This window comes from Pocillopora verrucosa, chromosome 7 (genome assembly GCF_036669915.1).
Source record: "Pocillopora verrucosa isolate sample1 chromosome 7, ASM3666991v2, whole genome shotgun sequence".
Lineage (NCBI taxonomy): Eukaryota > Metazoa > Cnidaria > Anthozoa > Scleractinia > Pocilloporidae > Pocillopora > Pocillopora verrucosa.
Genome location: NC_089318.1, coordinates 2376842 through 2396127, shown reverse-complemented (window position 1 = coordinate 2396127; position 19286 = coordinate 2376842). Strand labels below are relative to the sequence as shown.

The following is a 19286-nucleotide window of genomic DNA, read 5'->3' as shown; positions in this document are numbered from 1 at the left end:
CAGGTTAAACTATCACAAAAAACCAATAAACTTGAAAGCGTCATCTTTGTTGAACAAGCGTCTCCTGAAAGTAAGTACTGATAATTTATCGTACCACACTCATCGACACGTCAATTACTGTTGTTGATGGAAACGACCATCCATGTAAGAAAGGAATCGGTTGCCATTTTCAATTTTAGTCTACAAAAAAAACATGAATAAAATCGTATTCAATCTGAGGATGATGCTTGAAGAACTTATTACCGCTCTAAGCTCGATTGTGAGCCAAAAAAAGAATTGAAACCTGCGTGGAAACTCGCTTGGAAATTGCGCCTAACGTAATCAGTATATATACCAAGCAGGCACGTGTTTAGTCCCAGTCGAAGCTTGAATTTTTCAAGTCCGATGAGCAGTTCCAAAATAACAAATATCACTTTTAGAAATTATCATTCGTGAGATTGAGGGCGCTTGCTACTGTCATCAAACGTTACATCTCGAGAAGGAAAATTTCAGTTTCTCAGAATCATATGGCAAACGATCGAAGACCATATGTAAACAAATATAAATCTCTGTTTTTTTAACTCGTTGTGAGTAACCTTCATGTAATCGGCTTGGAGAAAAAATTACACATTCAGACTGACAATTTTCTTCCTTGCTCACCCCTGACAGATTGATCACTGCGAGAACTTTTGTGCGAATTCTTTGAATGCGTCCAGAGAACTTATTTCGATGTTTTGATAAACACGTTTCCTGAAAAATAAAGGCGACTTAAAACTGGATTAATGTAGCCCCACCGTCAATATTACAGTATTATTCATTCTCCAGCTATTTTCTAAACAATCAGACACTGATGTGAGTGGTTTAACTTAAAAGTAACAAGAAAAATCCACTATGTGATGACAGATGTAGAATAAGCGAAACGTTCAAATAATGCACGAGGCGTTGCCAAATGTAGCATGAAGAATTTAGAGTTAATTCTACACCTAAAGAGTGTTTATATTTGTCGATAAATCACGAACTATAAACCGTAAACTAATATGACAGTCAAAGTTAGTGTTTTGTATTGACTAAACAAGGATCTTGAGAGAGTAACGGAAGCGGTGGCAGTTAAAAGCAAAGATGTAACTGCTCAATCTGCGGTCAAAGAAAAGGGAATACGAAATCAAGTTGATGTTTAGCCCAGATTACCGTTTAAAGTTCTCAAACGTTTGGGAAAATGTGGACAAGGGAAGGTTTTAACGTATCAAAAACATCGTGTTCAAGTGGCCTTTAGCTGCGCCAGTCCATCAGATTTCCCCTTTATTTCGTGAATAGCTGTTAAATGGACAAACAATAATTTGCCAAGAAATAAGACCTCATCACTCGGTGAACTAGCAGTAAAAGACCAGATGAGGCGGATCTGATTCAGTAAATCAATCGCTCAGGGATTAGTAGTTTGGTGGACCTTATGTGGCTGTTGGTTGGTTAAAAGTTTTCTTCACAGCTGCGCTTGAGCTCGTCATGCAAGTAAGAAAATATGGTGTTGCGTGACGAACCCAGACGAAAGCTGTGAAGAAGACAAGCCGGATATATTTTCGATCAGGAGAATATTATACAAGAAGAAAACGACTACAAAAGACATCGTTACATAGTTTCATGAGGAATTTTCATGGTGTCCCTCTGTGCACGATTATGCCTTCCTGTGGTCAGAGGCGAACATTTCCACCACAGCTACAGAAAAAACACCTGGCTTTTTCGCTGCAAAAGAATAGAAATTTAGTACAAAAGAAACTCAGCTCAGATTTTCCAGTGTTTAAACCGTAAGTTGGTGTGTATATTATTTTTGTACAGGTACCAGTGAGATGTAAACTCCCAGCAATCATGGCGGAGGGTTCAAGCAAAGCTTTGGATGACGTCACACCACCCGTTGAAGAAAAAGAAGAAGAAGAAGAAGAAGAAGAAGAAGAAATAGTAACTCTTGACTGTGATGACGACACTTTGACAGGTGAGCTTAGTGCGGCTTTCTTTTCAAGAAGAGGCTTCGTAATCATATTTCGGAACGTTCTGCTTGCTTCGTTGTCTTTAGCTTTTTTTCCTTCTCTGTGAAGTTATTTCGGGTAAAATTTCTTTCTGTGATGCGGGCACTTCAAAATGAAAACAGTCTCAAGTGACGAGATTTGTTCTTTCGCAATATCTCTTTCTACGGGAGGTTCTACCTCTTTATGTACCAGAGCCCTTTCAAAAGTTTGTGAAGATAAAGAAGATAAACTTATTTTATCCTTTTTTGTTTTCAAATATCTTCGCCACAATGGATAGTAGTTTTCAATTTAATGAATGTTGCTTAAATTGTTTTGTTTCAGCGATAGTTGAAGTTTACAAGAATGAAGGTAACGAGGTTTTCTTAAAAGGAGATTTTCTCAACGCCTTTCACTTTTACACGGAAGGAATTAAAGTGAAATGCGGAAACAAAGAATTGAAGGCCAAACTTTACAACAACAGGGCGACAGTACATTTCAAATTAGGTAAGAATTGGTGGGGCTTTAACCTTTTTGGCGTACTTCGTTTCTCCACTTGGCAGTTGGCCTCGCTGAGTTCGCGAGGTACCTCATGTAAGCATGTTTGTGTTTAGAATCTGTTCACGGCATTTTTATCTTGTAATACTCCCATGGAACTTGAGTCAGATTTCGTTGTCCTTACCACCGCTGATATTTATAATCTTTTCTCTGCTTAACATTTCTATTATTTTTTCGCTTTTTCTTGCTGACTCAGATACCCAAATCGACTTCATAATACCGAAAGCAACATAATTTTCACTCAAATAAACTGATCATTTGAGTTTTGGAAAACAATTTTTGGAAGAGTAGAGCATATCTTTGTGTGTGGACCTGAAAGGAAAGTGTGCGACCCGTATTCCAAAATACTACTTTACGCTGTATTTGTTATTTGATATAGTAGCACTTATTAGCCAAAATTAAAACAAGAAAATAGTTGATTTCCTTTCGCCCAAATATAATTCCTCCTGCGTTTGACATATTCTGTCGCTCGGAGAGTCAGCCATTTAACACGATTACCGACCTACGCCCTTTTTTCTTCTTTATGTTCAGTTTTTTATAACTACAGTCAAACCTGTAATAAGCGGTCACCCACGGGGAATGGCGGGTGACCATTTCATACAGCCTCTAAAGAATGGCGGGTAATGAGAAAAATGATCAAAAAATGCCATTTTCTGCCATGTGTGATCTCGGAAGATATACAGATTAAATTTTACTTGAAAGACTATCCTTTGTTTTATTTGAGTAGTGCCACTTTCAGTGACCGCTCAATACAGCTGAAGACAATAGAAACAGGCCGTTAGGGCTAACTCAAAAGTGAGCGAGACTGATTATTAGAGATGAAAATTACAGTGTGTAAGAGCAAACAAATACAGGACTTTGACAACCGACCGCTAACACAGGGTGACCGCTTACGGTGCTGCTCAATACAGGTTCGACAGGACGTTCTGCTATCAGATTACACTTCTTTTATAGGCAACTATCAGGAGTCACTGAGAGATGCAACAGCCGCCTATCGATTGCAACCAACATACCTGAAGGCAATTATTAGAGGTATTTTTTTCTCCTATCTTTTAAGCTGAAAACTACCCCACACCCTACGGATTGGACTGTGCTTTATTGAGTGGGGTCTCACATGACTGGTGAAAATGGCATAAGGCGCTGTTTTTTTGTAGATACTTTTCCTCTGTACCTCGCAATTTTGATTTTAGCGCAAGCAATTGAAATGAGAAGATTTTAAAACTAAGACTGTTGAGATCTCGTTACCAGTCCCCTCCCTAAAGTTGAGAGTTCGAACTCAGCAAAGGAAAATTGTTTTATAGAAACCTTGTTCGCATAGATCCGATCTAATAATGTTAGCTGTGTTATTTTTAATAGGAGCAAGCGCCTGTCTTGAGCTGAATAAGCCTGAAGAAGCGCTCAGATGGAGTGTCCAAGGATTAGCAGTATCCTTTTGACAAATCTAAAATACAAAGAACTTGATCTCTCTTAGTATGCCAAATATCTAGGTTAAAATAGTCAGTGTTAAGAATTATGGCACATACCCACCATATGGAAGCCAATCGGAATATTGAAAGCATCTTGCTTCTTCAACAAGTTTTCAAATGAAAAAGGCTTTCCAAGTTTACAGAATGAACTTTAATTGTTGTTTTGTTTTTCTTTTTTACTGATTACGTAGAAAACAATAAATCTGAGAGCCTTATTTCCTGATCGGTAGAGCTTCCACTGTGTAAAAAGACTGTTATTAAGAATTTGCAGATTCCTAACACAGTTCTATAGCAGTATACTTATTTTTGGCATTATATTTGCATCTTTAACTGCGGATGTGTGAAGATTGAAAGAAACGATACCCTGCGGCGACTGAGAGGCAGGTCGTTTTACGAATGTTTCAAGTCCGGCAATGTAAGTCTATGGTCTAGTAAATTTTTTCGCATTCTCCTTCTTAGAATCATGTTAAATGTAACATCAGTGCACTAGATGTTGGGGTGTTAGTGGTGATGACATTGAGGACAATGTCAGTGAGAAGAAAATGTCTAAGAGAAAAAAATCAGTCGTGCATTGCTGATGATTAATAATGCAACAGTCAAACCTGTATTAAGCGGTCACCCACGGGAATGGTCACCCCTTAATACAGGTTCCAAAGAATAGGGGGTGATCAAGAGTTCTGTTTGTCGACTTAAACCTTTACAACGAGACTTTTTATTTATTACCACATTTTGAGAGAAATAAACATTACAACCGAAACAATTACGCAATTTCTTCGCTTTTGTCTTTGAAACCTAAGATGAAGAAAGCAATCGAGATCATAAAGCAAGACCTCCACAATGCAAAAGAACTAGGAGACAGCGTAGACGAGGGACGTACCTACGGCAATCTTGGCTCCGCTTATCACAAGATTGGTGATTTCAGTCAAGCCATAAAGTACCACAAACAACATCTCAGTATTGCTAAAGAACTGAAAGACAAAGCAGGCGAGAACCGTGCTTACCACAATCTTGCCTCGGCTTATGAGGAGCTGAGCGATTTCAATCGAGCCATAGAGTACTACAAACAACGTCTTAGTATTGCTAGAGAACTGGGAGACAAAACAAACGAGGGATGTGCCTACGACCATCTTGCCTCGACTTATGAAGAGCTGGGTGACTTCAATCGAGCCACAGAGTACTTAAGGCAACATCTTAATATTGCTAAACAACTGGGAGACAGGGCAGACGAGGGACGAGCCTACTACAATCTTGGCTCCGCTTATCACAAGATTGGTGATTTCAGTCAAGCCATAAAGTGCCACAAACAACATCTCAGTATTGCTAAAGAACTGAAAGACAAAGCAGGCGAGAACCGTGCTTACCACAATCTTGCCTCGGCTTATGAGGAGCTGAGCGATTTCAATCGAGCCATAGAGTACTACAAACAACGTCTTATTATTGCTAGAGAACTGGGAGACAAAACAAACGAGGAATGTGCCTACGACCATCTTGCCTCGACTTATGAAAAGTTGGGTGACTTCAATCGAGCCATAGAGTACATAAGGCAACATCTTAATTTTGCTAAACAACTGGGAGACAGGGCAGGCGAGCAATGTATCTACCACAATCTTAGTGGCGCTTATCACAAGATTGGTGATTTCAGTCAAGCCATAAAGTGCCACAAACAATATCTCAGTATTGCTAAAGAACTGAAAGACAAGGTACATGAGTACCGTGCCTACCACAATCTTGGCTCGGTTTATGAGGAGCTGGGCGATTTCAATCAAGCCATAGAGTACCACAAACAACATCTCAATATTACTAGAGAACTGGGAGATAAGGCACACGAGGGAAGGGTCTATAACAATCTTAGCTTTGTTTATCAGAAGCTGGATGATTTCAATCGAGCCATAGAGTGCCTCAGGCAACATCTTAGTATTGTTAAAGAACTAGAAGACAGGTCAGACGAGGAATGTGCCTTTGGTCTGCTTGGTCAAGCTTATCACGACTTGGGTGATTTTAATCATGCCATAGAGAACGCCAACAAATGTCTAAGTATTGCTAGAAAACCGATAGTAAGGTCGAAAGCCCTTAGAGTTGCTGGTAAAAGTTATATGTCAATGGGCAAATTGTATCGAGCCATGCAGTTTTTCCAGGATTACCTTGATATCGCTAAACGCATAGGAGACAGGGAAGGCGAGGCTGAAGCCTATGTCCTTATTGGAACTGTTAATGCTCGACGGGATGATTTTAACCAGGCAACAGAGTATCTTGAGAAAGCGCTTAGCATGGCCAAAGAACTGAGAGACCAGGAAATCGAGGCAATGGTCTACGCCAGTTTTGTGGAAGTTCTTCGTAAACAGGGTTACTTTGAACGAGCCATCGAATACAACGAGAAATGTCTTACTATGGTTCAGAAATCGGGGCAGAGAATAATCGTGGGAAATTATTTAGCCAATTTAGGTCGTACTTATGAAAGCTCTGGAGACTTGCATCAAGCGGTTGATTATTATCAACGCAGTACTGAACTTTTCGAGGAGTTGAGAGTTCTGCAAGCTGACGATGCGTTGAAAATAATCTTCCGCAATGCGCGTCAAGACATTTATCAGTCACTCTACAGAACTTTGCTTAAGCTGTCAAAATTCGACGAGGCATTGTGTGCTGCGGACCAAGGACGAGCCGAGGCCTTGTTGGATCTCATCAAACTACGATATGGATCCCAACTGGCAGTTTCTGGATCAGTTCAGGCTGAACCAGGGTTCTCCGAAATGGTCACTAGTATCTCTGGTCCGACGCTTTTTGTTGCACTACAAGGAAACGCAGTTAACCTGTGGGTAATCGGGAAAAACAAAAATATACAGTTTACACAGAAAGAAGTGAAATATCTCCTTGGAGATGCGACCGACTATTTGAGTTGCTTAAGGAAGAAGGCGTACAAGGAAATTCGAGGAAGATTCAGGGTAATCTGCGAGAACCGCACATTAGACGGGTCAAGTACCGAACAAGAATTGCCACCCGCCGAGGAAAGAGGTGAGGAAACAGGAAACCCATTACAGTCTGACGAGAATCCTCTGCGTCTCTTTCATGAGTGCATCATAAGTCCTATTTCAGATTTGATCGAAGATGGCGAGTTGGTTGTCGTTCCTGATGGTCCACTGTGCCTGGCCCCTTTTGCTGCATTTTTGGATTCCGAATCAAAGTACCTCAGTGAGTCCATGAGGATACGCATTCTTCCGTCATTGATGTGTATGAAACTGATCAAGGCTTCTCCCAAAGAATATCACAACAAGAGTGGGGCGTTGCTCGTAGGAGATCCATGTCTAGACGACTTTACCACCTTGCTCGGAGAGAATAGATATCTACCCTTGCCCTACGCCAAAAAGGAAGTGGAGATGATCGGAGCGATGCTCGGTATCCACCCACTCACAGGAAAAGAGGCAACCAAGGCTGAGGTGCTTAAGAGAATCGGTTCGGTTGCTTTGGTGCACATTGCTGCGCACGGAAAAATCGAGACTGGGGAAATTGCATTGGCTCCAAATCCAGAACGAAAATACGTCAGACCAGAAGAACAAGATTTCAGGCTAACAATTTCCGATGTGCAAGCAGCAAAGTTACGTGCAAAGCTTGTTGTGTTAAGTTGTTGTCACAGTGCCCAAGGCAAGGTGTCAAGTGAGGGTGTGATCGGCATTGCACGGGCTTTCATTGGTGCTGGTGCTCGTTCTGTTCTGGTCGCACTCTGGTCAATTGATGACGAGGCTACCATGGAGTTTATGAGAAGCTTTTACCAACATCTGAAGGATGGAAACAGCGCCAGCGTGTCACTCAACCGGGCGATGAAATGTCTGCGAGAATCAGAAGACTTTAATGCCCCGCGGTTCTGGGCTCCGTTTGTACTCATTGGTGATGACGTCACAATCGATTTTAAAGAAATCAACAATGAATCGTGAGTAGCAATTTATAAATAGGACTTCAATCATTCCACCTTCATATGAAATACTTTTACTAAACTGAGCAAGAAGGTCGACTAAAGCCCTCTCTAAAGGATGGTGGTTACGAGACAGTTTTGCTCTTAGAAGTTTGTGTAGAAGACACAGTTGACGTAAAACATTATAATTAGAGTACGCACACAAAAGAACGAAAAAAAAGACAATGAAAATAACAGGTTAATGAGGCGGTGTTTTATTGGCGGCGTCGTCCTCTCTTCTCTCCACTAAGAAGGAGCCGGCATTTCAAAGTAAGCTAAATATAGTAACTCGAGTTATCAGATGTGTTTTACTCGTGCATTCTCAGCGTATAAAAAAAGCTTTCAAGAGAAGAGAGCATGCATTTACTTCATACGCGGTTCCAAGTGACTTGTTCGGCTCAATGACAGTAATTTCTCTTTAATTTCAGATCACAAGAAGAACAAGTATCACCAACAGAAGTAAAGGATCAAGAAGAACTGGAACAGGTGCCATAAAATGAACACTCTAACTTCCAAGCCCTCGAGACTGGTAGAGTAACTCCACGCAACGAGGACATTGAGAAAATGCTTAATAATCTGTGAACTTTACTCGTAGGTAACTTAACTAAGTCAATTCCGTAAGGATGTCTTAATGAATTGAAACTAAGGCCTGATTTAATTGTAGTGCTTCGCTTTTGTTTAAGCTGAGAATAAGGCATATTATCAATAAGAAAAATTCTGAGTTTTTATCAATATAATTTGTGATACTTTTTAATTTTTCTTATGGAAATTATCCCATGTTACAAACTCGCGATCTGCGCCAATTAAGTACCTCGGACCGAACAAGATACCTGTGGCCCTCGAAGATTATGGTTTACTTCTTGACGATTTTTCTGCGTGTCTCTACTTTAACAACACATGTACATATTTAAAAGTTTCAATCTAAGAAAATTACTGAGTAAAGCAAAACAACTAGATATTATCGACAATAAGCTGAAATGAAAGCAAGAGTTTCTGCAAGTTTGCAGACTTTTTTAAAAATTTTTAACCTTTTTCTTTTGATTCTTTCCCTCGTGGGAAAGGTATGATTGGTTGCATAGCAACATTTTTCACAACAAAGTTTTGCAAATACACATATTTTACAGTTGTCAGTTTCCTCTTCGAAAAGATTTAGGTTATCTAAGCAAGGACATGTGTAGTTTCAAGTGACTGCCGTAAAAAAGCCAAACAAAGTTTTAGTCAAAAGGAAACAGTCCGAGTCAAAAAGAAAAACTAGTGTGGTAAAACTTGTTTGTTTTCTACTCATATCTTAAGCCTGGCAGATTGAGATGAAGTACTTTTTTGTTATCACTTATATTTAAAAAGCATTATATATTAATAAATAGATGATAATAACAATCACATGATAAATTTGTCTGCAATAATTGATCTTTCAGAGACTTGCTGAGCAGGAGGCTGTCACTGTTGTAGTATAATTACTCTTTGTCTTTGATATTTAACCCTTTCCACCCTAACATCAGTATGTATATTCTCCATACTGATCTCCATACATTTCCTCAGGCAGCAACAAGGAGAATTTATCTAAGAATCAAGTGAGCTTCTTAACTTGGTGATCATTTCCTTTTATTCTAGTGACCTAACTTTTTGATTCAGGGGTGCTATTGTGAGGAGAAACTGGATGCTGGTCATTCTTAGGACTCAAAGATGTTAACTGAACACCTGAAACAGGCTCTGTCAGGATTATTTTTATTTTGGTTTGCATGACTCAAGCCTGAAATTCTGATCAAAACATGATTTTTAAGACATGAGTATTTCAAAAATTAACATTTTCTTTAAAGTGAGTGTCACCAAAATCTGAGTTTCTTTTCTTTTAAAGTATGGCGTTTGCCTTCCCCCTGACATCTTTTGAATCTATTTTAACCCAGTGATTCCCTGATTGCAGTGATTATGATGGTGACCATATTCTACCATGACCATCAGGTGTGTTGTATTTGACATCCCACATCCAAGGGGATTCTGTTTTGACAAAACACAAAGATGACATGAAACATGAGACTTTCATAGATGAACCACTGATTTTAAGTACCTGACTCTATACATGTGCCCAGGGATCACCTGGTTTTCAAGGGGAAAGGAGAGGAGATCTGCCATCACCAACAGAGTATAAAGGGTTGGCCATAAAAAAACTGACTGCCAATTAACCCTTTAACACCCAGATCAAATTTGTAATTCTCCTTACTGTCAACCATACAGTTCTTATCATGTTAGTTCAGAGAATTTAGTATTGGATCGACTAATTATCCCCAAATTGATATATTTCTTTATTCTCACCACTTGTCTGCTTGATATTGTATCGATATTGTAAGGAGAAATTCTGTTTTGGTCATTCATGGGAGTTAAAGGGTGGAGGGGGATCATAAGAATATTACAGAGTCTTGTTGGGGATCAGGTAAATTTTATTGTGACACAAGAAAAATCCTCGAACCCCCCTGCCCCCCCTGACCCTCCCTGCTCCCCTGACCCCCCTGCCCCCCCTAAGTCTGCCAAGGATAAATAATGACCAGTCCCACAACCATAATTCACAATGAGAAAATTGCTACGAATTATTCACACTCAAAAAATAACAAGGAAGAACTTTTACTTTCAAACAAATTTGTAAATTCATGATGTGAACTGAAAAGAGGAGACCTTTATGCTAAATTGCCTGAACACAAGGAAAGAATCTTACCATCTTTGGTGTATGGCAAAGGTGGGACATCAAATGGAAGCTGTACACTATAACTTGACCATTTTTCATTACTTTCCTGTTTTCCTTTCACATGAAAGTATTTGTTTTCAGGATCCTGTTGATAAAATGACAGTTCACTATTGAGTCATAGATGGAATCTGGATCAAAAAGGGTACAGTCACAGGAAAGAATTTTCTTTCATTTGTCCAACTGAAACGCTGGAGATATAACTAAACAAAATACCTGGTCTTTGGGTAGAAACAAAACTCCAATCTCATACGAGCGAATCATAAGTTGTTGACCATTTTTTTCCAAAGTTCCCCAGGCTGCTTTGGACAAATTTGCACTGAAAATAATTAAATGTAAATGAGGAAGAGAAAAAATGCAAAAACTTTGCATAAATTTCAAGACAACATCTATCCTTTTTAAGACTCCAACCATCTTTCATTTTCAAAACATTGCCTTTTCAAAATAACTGGCTTGACATTCTGTTTTGGCCAATCAGAAATAGCCCACAGATAGACAGGGGAAATCCAAAGTTTGCTCTTGTTCTAGCCAAATTAGATAGACTATAAACACCATGAGGGTAAACCCAAGGGGTTTCGAAAGGAGAACAGACAATTTTTGGATTCTTTTAATCATATCAGTAATGCCCTTAGACAACAGCGAAGGCAAACCTGAAAAGATTCTGCTGTTATACTGAAATTATCTTTGAACAAACTTTAAACAGCCCCAAAGATAAAGATGTGTGGAAGTTCCACCTTCTAAATTTTCTAGAGCAGCATAACTAAATAAAGATAAATATTGCAGAGAGGACTCAGTTTTTAACACCTTGTCACAAGAAACCAGCTCATTCGGCTCCAATCTGGGGATACCCTGGTGTATGTTTTAATGTGAGGAGAGGCGCGACTTCTACCACAGGAATGAGACTTCCAAGAGCTGAAAAAACCAAAAGCAAGAAAAGCAAAAATCCATCAGATCTGTCAAGAATGTAAGAAGAGCTATGCTAACACAACAGAGTTAGCTACTTGGGTAAAGCAGAGATTTCCTGGATGTAACATTTTAATAGATCTAAGGCTTTTGATTATTAGCCTACACCCCAGTATGGTCCAATTGAAAAAAGAAACAGAGAAAAATAGCCATTTTGTCTAGTAGATTGAGGGGAGTGACTGATGTGCTCTACTCCAAATTGAAAGGACTAGAAACATTCCCTGCCTGGGTTTCCCCTTATTAATTAATCCCCCCACACAGTGGTGGATACTGATAAAAAGCCACCTGCTTGATGAAAGACTCCATAATTAAAGTTTTGAAGATTTTCCTCAAATTCAAGGAGGGTATGGGTGGTGAAGGGTAAAATTGCAATGCCACACTAGTGGATTTCATGCCATGTGAACTGGGACAAAGCTAAGGTTGATGAAAACCCATCTAATCTGAAAACAAACTAAGGGTGACTTACCAAAAGAAACTTGGAAGATAAGGCTGCTTCAAAGCTGTCTTGGAACTGTATGGTATTGAGCCACCAGCTACAGAGAAATAAACTATCAGAGATCACACATTTATACTTAGAAATGAAACTTGAACCACTAAGAGTATGTTGTGAAGTGTTTAGAAGAAGAAAATATATATAGAAAGAAATACATAACTCAAACACTGTGGACACTTTATGTGCTTCTACAAACTGCAGTAATTACTTGAAATTTACTCACATGTGCATCCCTAGATTTTTGGTGATTAAGATAATAATGATAATAAAAAAATAATAATAATTGAAATAAAAAAAAATAATAATTGAAATAAAAATAATAATAATGATAATAATAAATCCAGTGTGTTCCAATTGAAGTTGAAGGGATTGATTCCAGGCCATCAGTTTACAAGTCCAGCACTCTAACCACTTAGCCACTTGATATCTGCCTCAACAGATGCATATAATTTAAGTTATATTATATACCTGGGTAACCTTCCAAACTGCACCGCACATTGTCCACTGTTGGAAAAACCTGCCAATAAAACATGACAAATCAAAAAGAAAAAAATTTCCACAATATTCTGATCCAGATCAAAAAACTTGCAAACTTGCAAATTAAATCAGTGTTCAGTTTCCAACCATAATGGAGATTGAGAAACATACTAACCAGATGCAGAGGGGGACTGGACATCATTTTACCAGAACATGTGGACAAGCTTTGTAACCATTCAGAACACAGCCAACGGTCCTTGTCATTCCCAAGAGAACCTATGCTGGAAAACTGACCAATCACAGGCCACTTGGAGCTGATGTCATCAGAGCTAGGTCCATGCTGGTGAAGAACCTAAGTTTCAAAGACAATTAACAATTATCTTATTCTTAAGGTATTGCTACAGTAGATGAATTCAAAATTTGTTCAATTCCATTGAGTGAAACTTTAATGCTCTTTTAGACAGGCACCTAACTTTGCTAAAGGGTGATATTTGCTAACAACTAAAACAAATTCCAAATTTTAGACTTTTTAATTTATACCAATAATTCATGATCACCTTACGAAGTTTAAGATGGCCCCATTTGGTTTTATTGACTCCAGTGTGTCTCCCAGGAACAGAGGCTATTAGGCGAACCCTAAAATTAATCAAAAGTCTCTCCTATATTAATACCAACAGAGTGCATTTCAATTGAATGTCTCAACCACAACTAAAGAAATCAAAACAACAAATTAGGATCGACGGAAGAAAATATCATAAGGAGGCAATGACAACTCAATAACTTCCTGAAAAACAAATGATCAAATAAGAAAAAAAATATTTAATGAACAATATACCTTGCAGATGACATATCATGTTCCTGAATATGTTTCTTCCATTCATCTAGAGCACTACCCCCATATGCTGCCAAATATTCCTGTAATGGTTTTTTTAGACTAATTAAGATGAAGCTTTGCTGAAGGACATCACATCATTGGGGATGCAATGAATTTACAGAACCTCAAGGTACTTTCCTTGTACAGTGCATCTCTTTAATAGAGGGTTGCAAAGAGATCAAGCTCAAAATTAATATGTGACTGTACACATTAATTTTACTGAAGGCAAGGTAAGGGAAGACTTGATGTTATTCCTTTCAAATTTGTTTAGAGTAAATGTGAAACAGGATCAGAACCTCCCCCCCCCCTCCCACCCCCCACTGGCCTTCCTTCTTCAGTTACTGGGTGTTTAAAATTTGGAAAGCTATCTGGCTTAGTTTTCAGAAGAAATTTGATTTCTTTAGGCAAAAACCCCTCATTTATCACTTCCTTTTCCCTGTTAAATGATATATCTAAAACCCTAACTAACCAATAAAATACAAAGCGGTATGAAATTGACCAGCTAAATAAATTTTAACCATCCCTGTAATTGTCCAAAAAATTTCACTTTCCCTCTGACCCTCCCTTGACCTGTAAGAGTTTTTCTCCCATTGGCCTTTTCTGATCTGAGCTAAAACAAAAAAGTGTCCTGTCACACATACCACAACAGAGTACAAAAACTACCATAAGTTGCAGTCTCTGTACAAAGAAAAAATACACACATGACCTGATCGGACATTCAAATACTCCATGATCAAAAATAAAATCCACATGCCAAACTATTATTAGTTAGTTTGGCAATTTCCTTACCAATAAATCCTCTTTAAAATTAGTCCGTGAATAGTTTGCATATTCTTCACCAGATAACTTGGAAAGTTTAGGAAACACTGGACTCATCCAAACCCTGAAAAAGAAACAAATGAATATGACAAGCCATGTTGTGTGAGAAGAAGGGAAATTGGCTTGTAAGGGGAAAATTTCCTCAAGAATCAAATGAATGCAGTTATTGCACCAACCATTACACTCATGAATCTTCTGCATGAGAGTATATCCTTTAAATTAGGATTTTACCTAAGCTAAGCATGATTTTTGTTAATTTTAATTATAAATTAATGCAGTCAGTTCCACTAACATTTTCAAGTTATTAATCCTGTTTCCATTGTATGGTATGGTTCTCAAAAAAAGGCCAAAAGGGAGAATTACAGAAGGAAATGTTTAACAAGTCTGCTCTTCACTTACAGTGTGCTTCCTCTTCATTTGATGACATATTCAAGGGGAATGCACCTTTTTTATTAAAAAAAATTCAGAACAAATAATTTTGATGTACCCTTGTGTTTTCTGGTCCCAGTCCATGGTAATGAGATTTGCTGTGGTGATCACAACTTTTAAGCCCTCTTTGTACAACAGTAGCATCATTTTGCTGAAAAAAAAAATTATGAGAACTAAACTTCTCAAAAACCTGAGAAAATAAATCTATTGTGATCATTAGGAGAGAAGCTCTCAATTGATCATTAATTTTTTATTTCTACTGCAGTGTTGAGGAATGGGTGAACATTGGCCGTTTTCCTTTAGCTTGGCTGCCATGGCTGCATACAACTTCATACAGTGGATTACATGGAAAGTGACACACCTAGCCTAGTATATAAAATATTTATTCATGCCAGCATTATCATGTGACTTGAGTTTTATTGCTCTTTCAGTTTTCCCCTTTGATCAAGGTACTTTAGGGGCTTGCCAGAAAAAGTGAAAAGCTTGTAACTTAATGAATAGAAAATAAAGATCATTCACTACCAACAGTCACTGATATTTTAACAAGGATTTCCTTCAATTTTATCATGAAAGTGTAGCATGTTATCATCTTTTTGTTGTATCTCAGAGGTATTGTAAATACTCAAGTTTTGAAGCTGAATTGGTTTCTTATAATTTGCAATTCTGTTTGTGTGCAGTAATGATGACATCTTCATTCTTGGATGTACCATCACAAGACCAACCTATGATGTGTTCCAAATGCTTCTAGTCTGGCCTGTTAAAAAGAGACAAACCATTATTATTTTATCATTATAATTATACTTCACAAGTGATTTATTTGACTGATTTTTTAAAATTAAATTAAGTTTAATGACTGACTACTAAATATAAAAATGATAACAATTTAATATTGATAATCACTGATTTGATTAGATAGAGGATTTATCTGCAGATTTATCAGCCAGTTTAGAAATTGTCTGAATCTAAATGCCTTGGTGTTATCCTTTGGATGATTTGTGTTGTATGGGAACCCTAATTTCACTTATTTCCAGAAATGCATGCAGTAACAAAAATGGCAGATTTGATGAAATTTCGTCAAACTGAGTGAATGTTCATGGATTTGACGATTTTGGCAAATATTCATCAAATTCATCAACCAAGTAAAACTAGCTTAACAGATTTGATGATTTTGAGAAATTTTCCCCATTCTGGTTACTGCATGCACTTCTGGAAATATCTCCATGCCAGTGACTGCACAAACATCAAACTTACAGCAAACAGTTTAATATTTGGATATGGTTCTGCTTCTTGATGAAGTTGAGCCTTTGCCTCTCTCTGATTTCCATGAACGATTAATAAAGGTTTAGACCTGAAAACATATTTGAATTGTTAAAAATCTCTTTTATGAATTTTTTGCAACCCCAAAATACACATAAAACCCAAAAACATTCCATACTAAGTCATCAACTACTAATAAGGAATGACCATTGTTTTTAAATACTTGAGCATACTAAGGTGGTTATAATCCTTTCAACTACAGTGTTCATTGTAATCTCTTCCATTAGAGCTAAATGTTACCGCTTCTGAGAGAAGCTGTGAAAAATTTTTTGGTTAGATGGATGCCTCCGTGATTAGTTCCTTTTAGACTGAAATTATAGTTAGCATTTCAGTTCAGGATAAGACGCCATGTAATCAAGATTGTTCTTTGAATATAAGACAAGTTAGACCATAATCCTCAATAAAGTAATTGAGACCCACAAATGTTGGTAAACAATAACTTGTTTGTTATTCAAAGTGAAACTTAGTGCTTCGTTTTTACCTCTCTTTTGGTTCTTTTAATTGCCACACGCTCGTTTCCAAAATTTAAATTATTCTTAAGCTATGATCACACAATACTTAATAGGTAATTTCTTCATGTAATGATTTCAGTTGACCGCTTTGATATAAGAATTCTCCAAGGAATAAAGAAATAAAGGATCCTATATTGGTTTGGCGTTTATCGCACACACGTGTATCAACTTGGGAATCAAGTTTTCAATTCTAGCTTGAAAAGAAACATTAATATTCATGCAGATGTTCACATGCATCAACACACCTCAGCCCTACCCCCTAAAAAATTACCTCAGTAGACCTCAACAATATTCCCAAATGAACTTTCATGACCAAGAAGAGTTTTAGTTGGTAGATAAATTTTAATTCTAAATGAACCAGCCAAAAAGCTTTAGATAACAGTTCTGCATCAATGCTTCACTTAAAAAAATATGCTTGATTTTTGGCAATTTGACAGTTCAGTGTCAAAACATAATTGATCTTGACCTTTTATCTGCTGGGTACTGCTCCATCAACCATGGAATATCAAACATGTAGTTGAACTGAAAAAATCAATGTGCATAACAATAATTATTGTTTCATCTCATCTGATACTTACAATCTAATGTTATTAACAAAAGAATACTACTTATTATTAATTAATATCAAGCACTCATTTTTTCACTCATGTACCTGTGCTGATGCCTCCAAGTTCCCCATTGTATTTGAAAGGATATCTAGTTGTATAAGATATATCGTAGAGCAATAAAATTTGGTAAGTACAAATAAAATATCAGTAAATCAAAGCACAACTCTTACATGACCTACAAGATGAGCAACAAACAAACAAACAAGACATGTTCTTAATTTCACATTATAATTAAACTCAGAGAATTTACTTGATAATAGCTCATTTTAACCCTTTAACTCCCAAGATCTCATTTATTTTTAACTCTCTTTACTATCTGCCATATAATTCTTGTGATGTTAGTTCAGAGAATTTGATACTGGATCAACTATTAATCCCCTAATTGATATTGTTTATTCTCATCACTTGTCTGCTTGATATTGTATTGATATTGTGAGGACAAATTATGTCTTGGTCACTTATGGGAGTTAAAGAGATAAAGAACATTTTTACATCCCCCCTAAAACCACCTCAAGATGACAATTCAAAAGACAAAGACTAACTGATTGACTGATTGCTTGATACCTTTATCTATATATTACAGTAAAAAACTCCTGTAGCATAATTTATAATAAAAACATCCTAATTCTGCCACGCTTATCTAACTTTTAAAAGAAAAGGGTACCTTTAATGCCAACTGCCATATTTTTGTTATTAAATTCAGAAGGAATTCCTCGAACAGTGGTCAGTAAAAATGGCAAACACTTCATGTCATTCTCAGTGTCTTTTGGTAATGATGATGAAGACGATGAAAATGACGGCTCACTGGTTGTCACACTACTAGTTAACTTCTGTCTTTTAGCTGGTGGAGACTTCTCCAACTTGTCATCATCATCATCATCAGTGTCAGAGTCATAACCTATGAGGGGTCCATTAGAAAAATAATTATTATCTATTTATTAGCATTTATAAAATTTGTTGTGAAACTAACATACCAGTGTACACACAAAAAAAAAATATCTCTAAAATGTTGTTGCCGTCAAAAAGTTTAAGGTAGAGCAGTTGGATGTGAGATATATAACTGAAGGCAGTGTAATTTGGTTTTTGGTGATTTTGTTGTCTGGTCAGCTTGAATCTTTATCTTGCAGCTTAATGCAGCTTCATCTACACTGGTCAGAGCATGATCAACATTTTGGAATTATTTCAGGTTTGGAGTCCTCTTGACTTCTCCATGAATAGGCAGTCAACAAAGAGTTATACAAGAAAATTGGCCATAGAAAGTTTGTTGTACTAACTATTTGCTTTTCTTCCAGTCAGTGATATATATAATGTAAATTTTATGCCAGTAATATAATTTAATTATATATTAATTTATTATAATTAATCTACCGACTGAGATAATGGCGTAAAATCTTACAGTATATAGACTGTGTTAGTCACATATTACGCTGTTATATATATTCCCTGCTTTTAAGTCCGGTTACATTTGCTAAATTCGTTTTTCCAGATGCAGAACCAAGGTGAAAATCTGTAATCAATAAACTTAGTAAAATCGCTTCAGTCGATACTGATAATCGAAAAATCAACAAATATTTATCACTCACCATGCACTTAAGGATTTATATTTAGCGTTTACCGATAACTTAATTATCGATTTTTCGATTATCAGTATCGACTGAAACGATTTTACTAGGTTTATTACTTTAAACTAAGTGGAATATCGATTTTATGGATGGCCAAATCCCGAGGAGTTGAATGTTTGCGTTAGTTATTAACTTCCCAGTAGCTTAGACATCAATGTACTTAAACTTACCTGGGTGTCTATATTCCTTAAAATGAACCGGATTTTTACGGTAACAATCTGTTCCGTATCTGCACATCGGTCTCCTATCGATCTTTCCAACTCTCTTCTCTTTGTCACCCATGGGGCTACCTCTTTTTGGGCTTTATATGCTCGTTGAATGCCTTAAATTTTTTTTCTCAAGAAACACAGCAAAAGAAGGTTTAGCTCGTCAAAATTGCCTTTACACAAGCAGGATTCACATGAACTAACATCTCCGAGGGAAAAATTTAAACTTTTGCCGCCATCTTTTGTGCTGACGTATTGCGGGCGCAATTTAAGCATGCGTAGTATAGAGCCC

The 19286-nt window shown here is 37.3% G+C and overlaps 3 protein-coding genes across 5 annotated transcripts; 2 read left to right on the top strand and 1 right to left on the bottom strand.

Moving 5' to 3' along the window:
- The first annotated feature begins 1839 nt into the window (after positions 1-1839).
- LOC131783945 (tetratricopeptide repeat protein 28-like) lies at positions 1840-6041 on the top strand. The gene is made up of 7 exons (XM_066169548.1): positions 1840-1963; positions 2319-2480; positions 3486-3563; positions 3888-3955; positions 4457-4528; positions 4795-5936; positions 6011-6041. The coding sequence occupies exons 1-7, from the start codon at positions 1840-1842 to the stop codon at positions 6039-6041; spliced, it is 1677 nt and encodes a 558-aa protein (XP_066025645.1).
- A 53-nt stretch (positions 6042-6094) lies between these two features.
- LOC131771938 (tetratricopeptide repeat protein 28-like) lies at positions 6095-9008 on the top strand. Its single transcript, XM_066170365.1, has 2 exons — positions 6095-7919; positions 8369-9008. The coding sequence occupies exons 1-2, from the start codon at positions 6097-6099 to the stop codon at positions 8433-8435; spliced, it is 1890 nt and encodes a 629-aa protein (XP_066026462.1). The 5' UTR covers positions 6095-6096; the 3' UTR covers positions 8436-9008.
- A 643-nt stretch (positions 9009-9651) lies between these two features.
- LOC131783941 (tyrosyl-DNA phosphodiesterase 1-like) lies at positions 9652-19233 on the bottom strand. 3 transcript variants are annotated; one of them, XM_059100717.2, is made up of 17 exons: positions 18959-19233; positions 17831-18064; positions 17211-17254; positions 17025-17080; positions 15981-16077; positions 15452-15483; positions 14788-14880; positions 14271-14364; positions 13443-13522; positions 13165-13243; positions 12783-12959; positions 12599-12647; positions 12104-12170; positions 11479-11586; positions 10891-10993; positions 10648-10762; positions 9652-9935 (listed from the first exon to the last, which is right to left on the bottom strand). In XM_059100717.2, the coding sequence occupies exons 1-17, from the start codon at positions 19068-19070 to the stop codon at positions 9865-9867; spliced, it is 1611 nt and encodes a 536-aa protein (XP_058956700.2). In that variant the 5' UTR covers positions 19071-19233; the 3' UTR covers positions 9652-9864. The 3 variants fall into 3 exon arrangements, 2 of the variants coding, with proteins under 2 accessions (XP_058956700.2, XP_058956701.2); XR_009340163.2 differs by lacking the exon at positions 10891-10993; XM_059100718.2 differs by lacking the exons at positions 10648-10762; positions 10891-10993.
- Positions 19234-19286: the final 53 nt, after the last annotated feature.

Excerpts from the sequence above, each read along its gene's own strand:
- LOC131783945 (XM_066169548.1), top strand. The coding sequence starts at position 1,840 with ATGGCGGAGGGTTCAAGCAAAGCTTTGGATGACGTCACACCACCCGTT. Across the intron at positions 2,481-3,485 it reads GACAGTACATTTCAAATTAG|GCAACTATCAGGAGTCACTG; the intron begins GTAAGAATTGGT and ends CTTCTTTTATAG. Across the intron at positions 3,956-4,456 it reads GGAGTGTCCAAGGATTAGCA|AATCATGTTAAATGTAACAT; the intron begins GTATCCTTTTGA and ends TCTCCTTCTTAG.
- LOC131783941 (XM_059100717.2), bottom strand. The coding sequence starts at position 19,070 with ATGGGTGACAAAGAGAAGAGAGTTGGAAAGATCGATAGGAGACCGATG. Across the intron at positions 18,065-18,958 it reads TAAGGAATATAGACACCCAG|GTTATGACTCTGACACTGAT; the intron begins GTAAGTTTAAGT and ends GACCCCTCATAG. Across the intron at positions 17,081-17,210 it reads ACTTGGAGGCATCAGCACAG|TTCAACTACATGTTTGATAT; the intron begins GTACATGAGTGA and ends TGATTTTTTCAG.
- LOC131771938 (XM_066170365.1), top strand. The coding sequence starts at position 6,097 with ATGGGCAAATTGTATCGAGCCATGCAGTTTTTCCAGGATTACCTTGAT. Across the intron at positions 7,920-8,368 it reads AAAGAAATCAACAATGAATC|ATCACAAGAAGAACAAGTAT; the intron begins GTGAGTAGCAAT and ends CTTTAATTTCAG.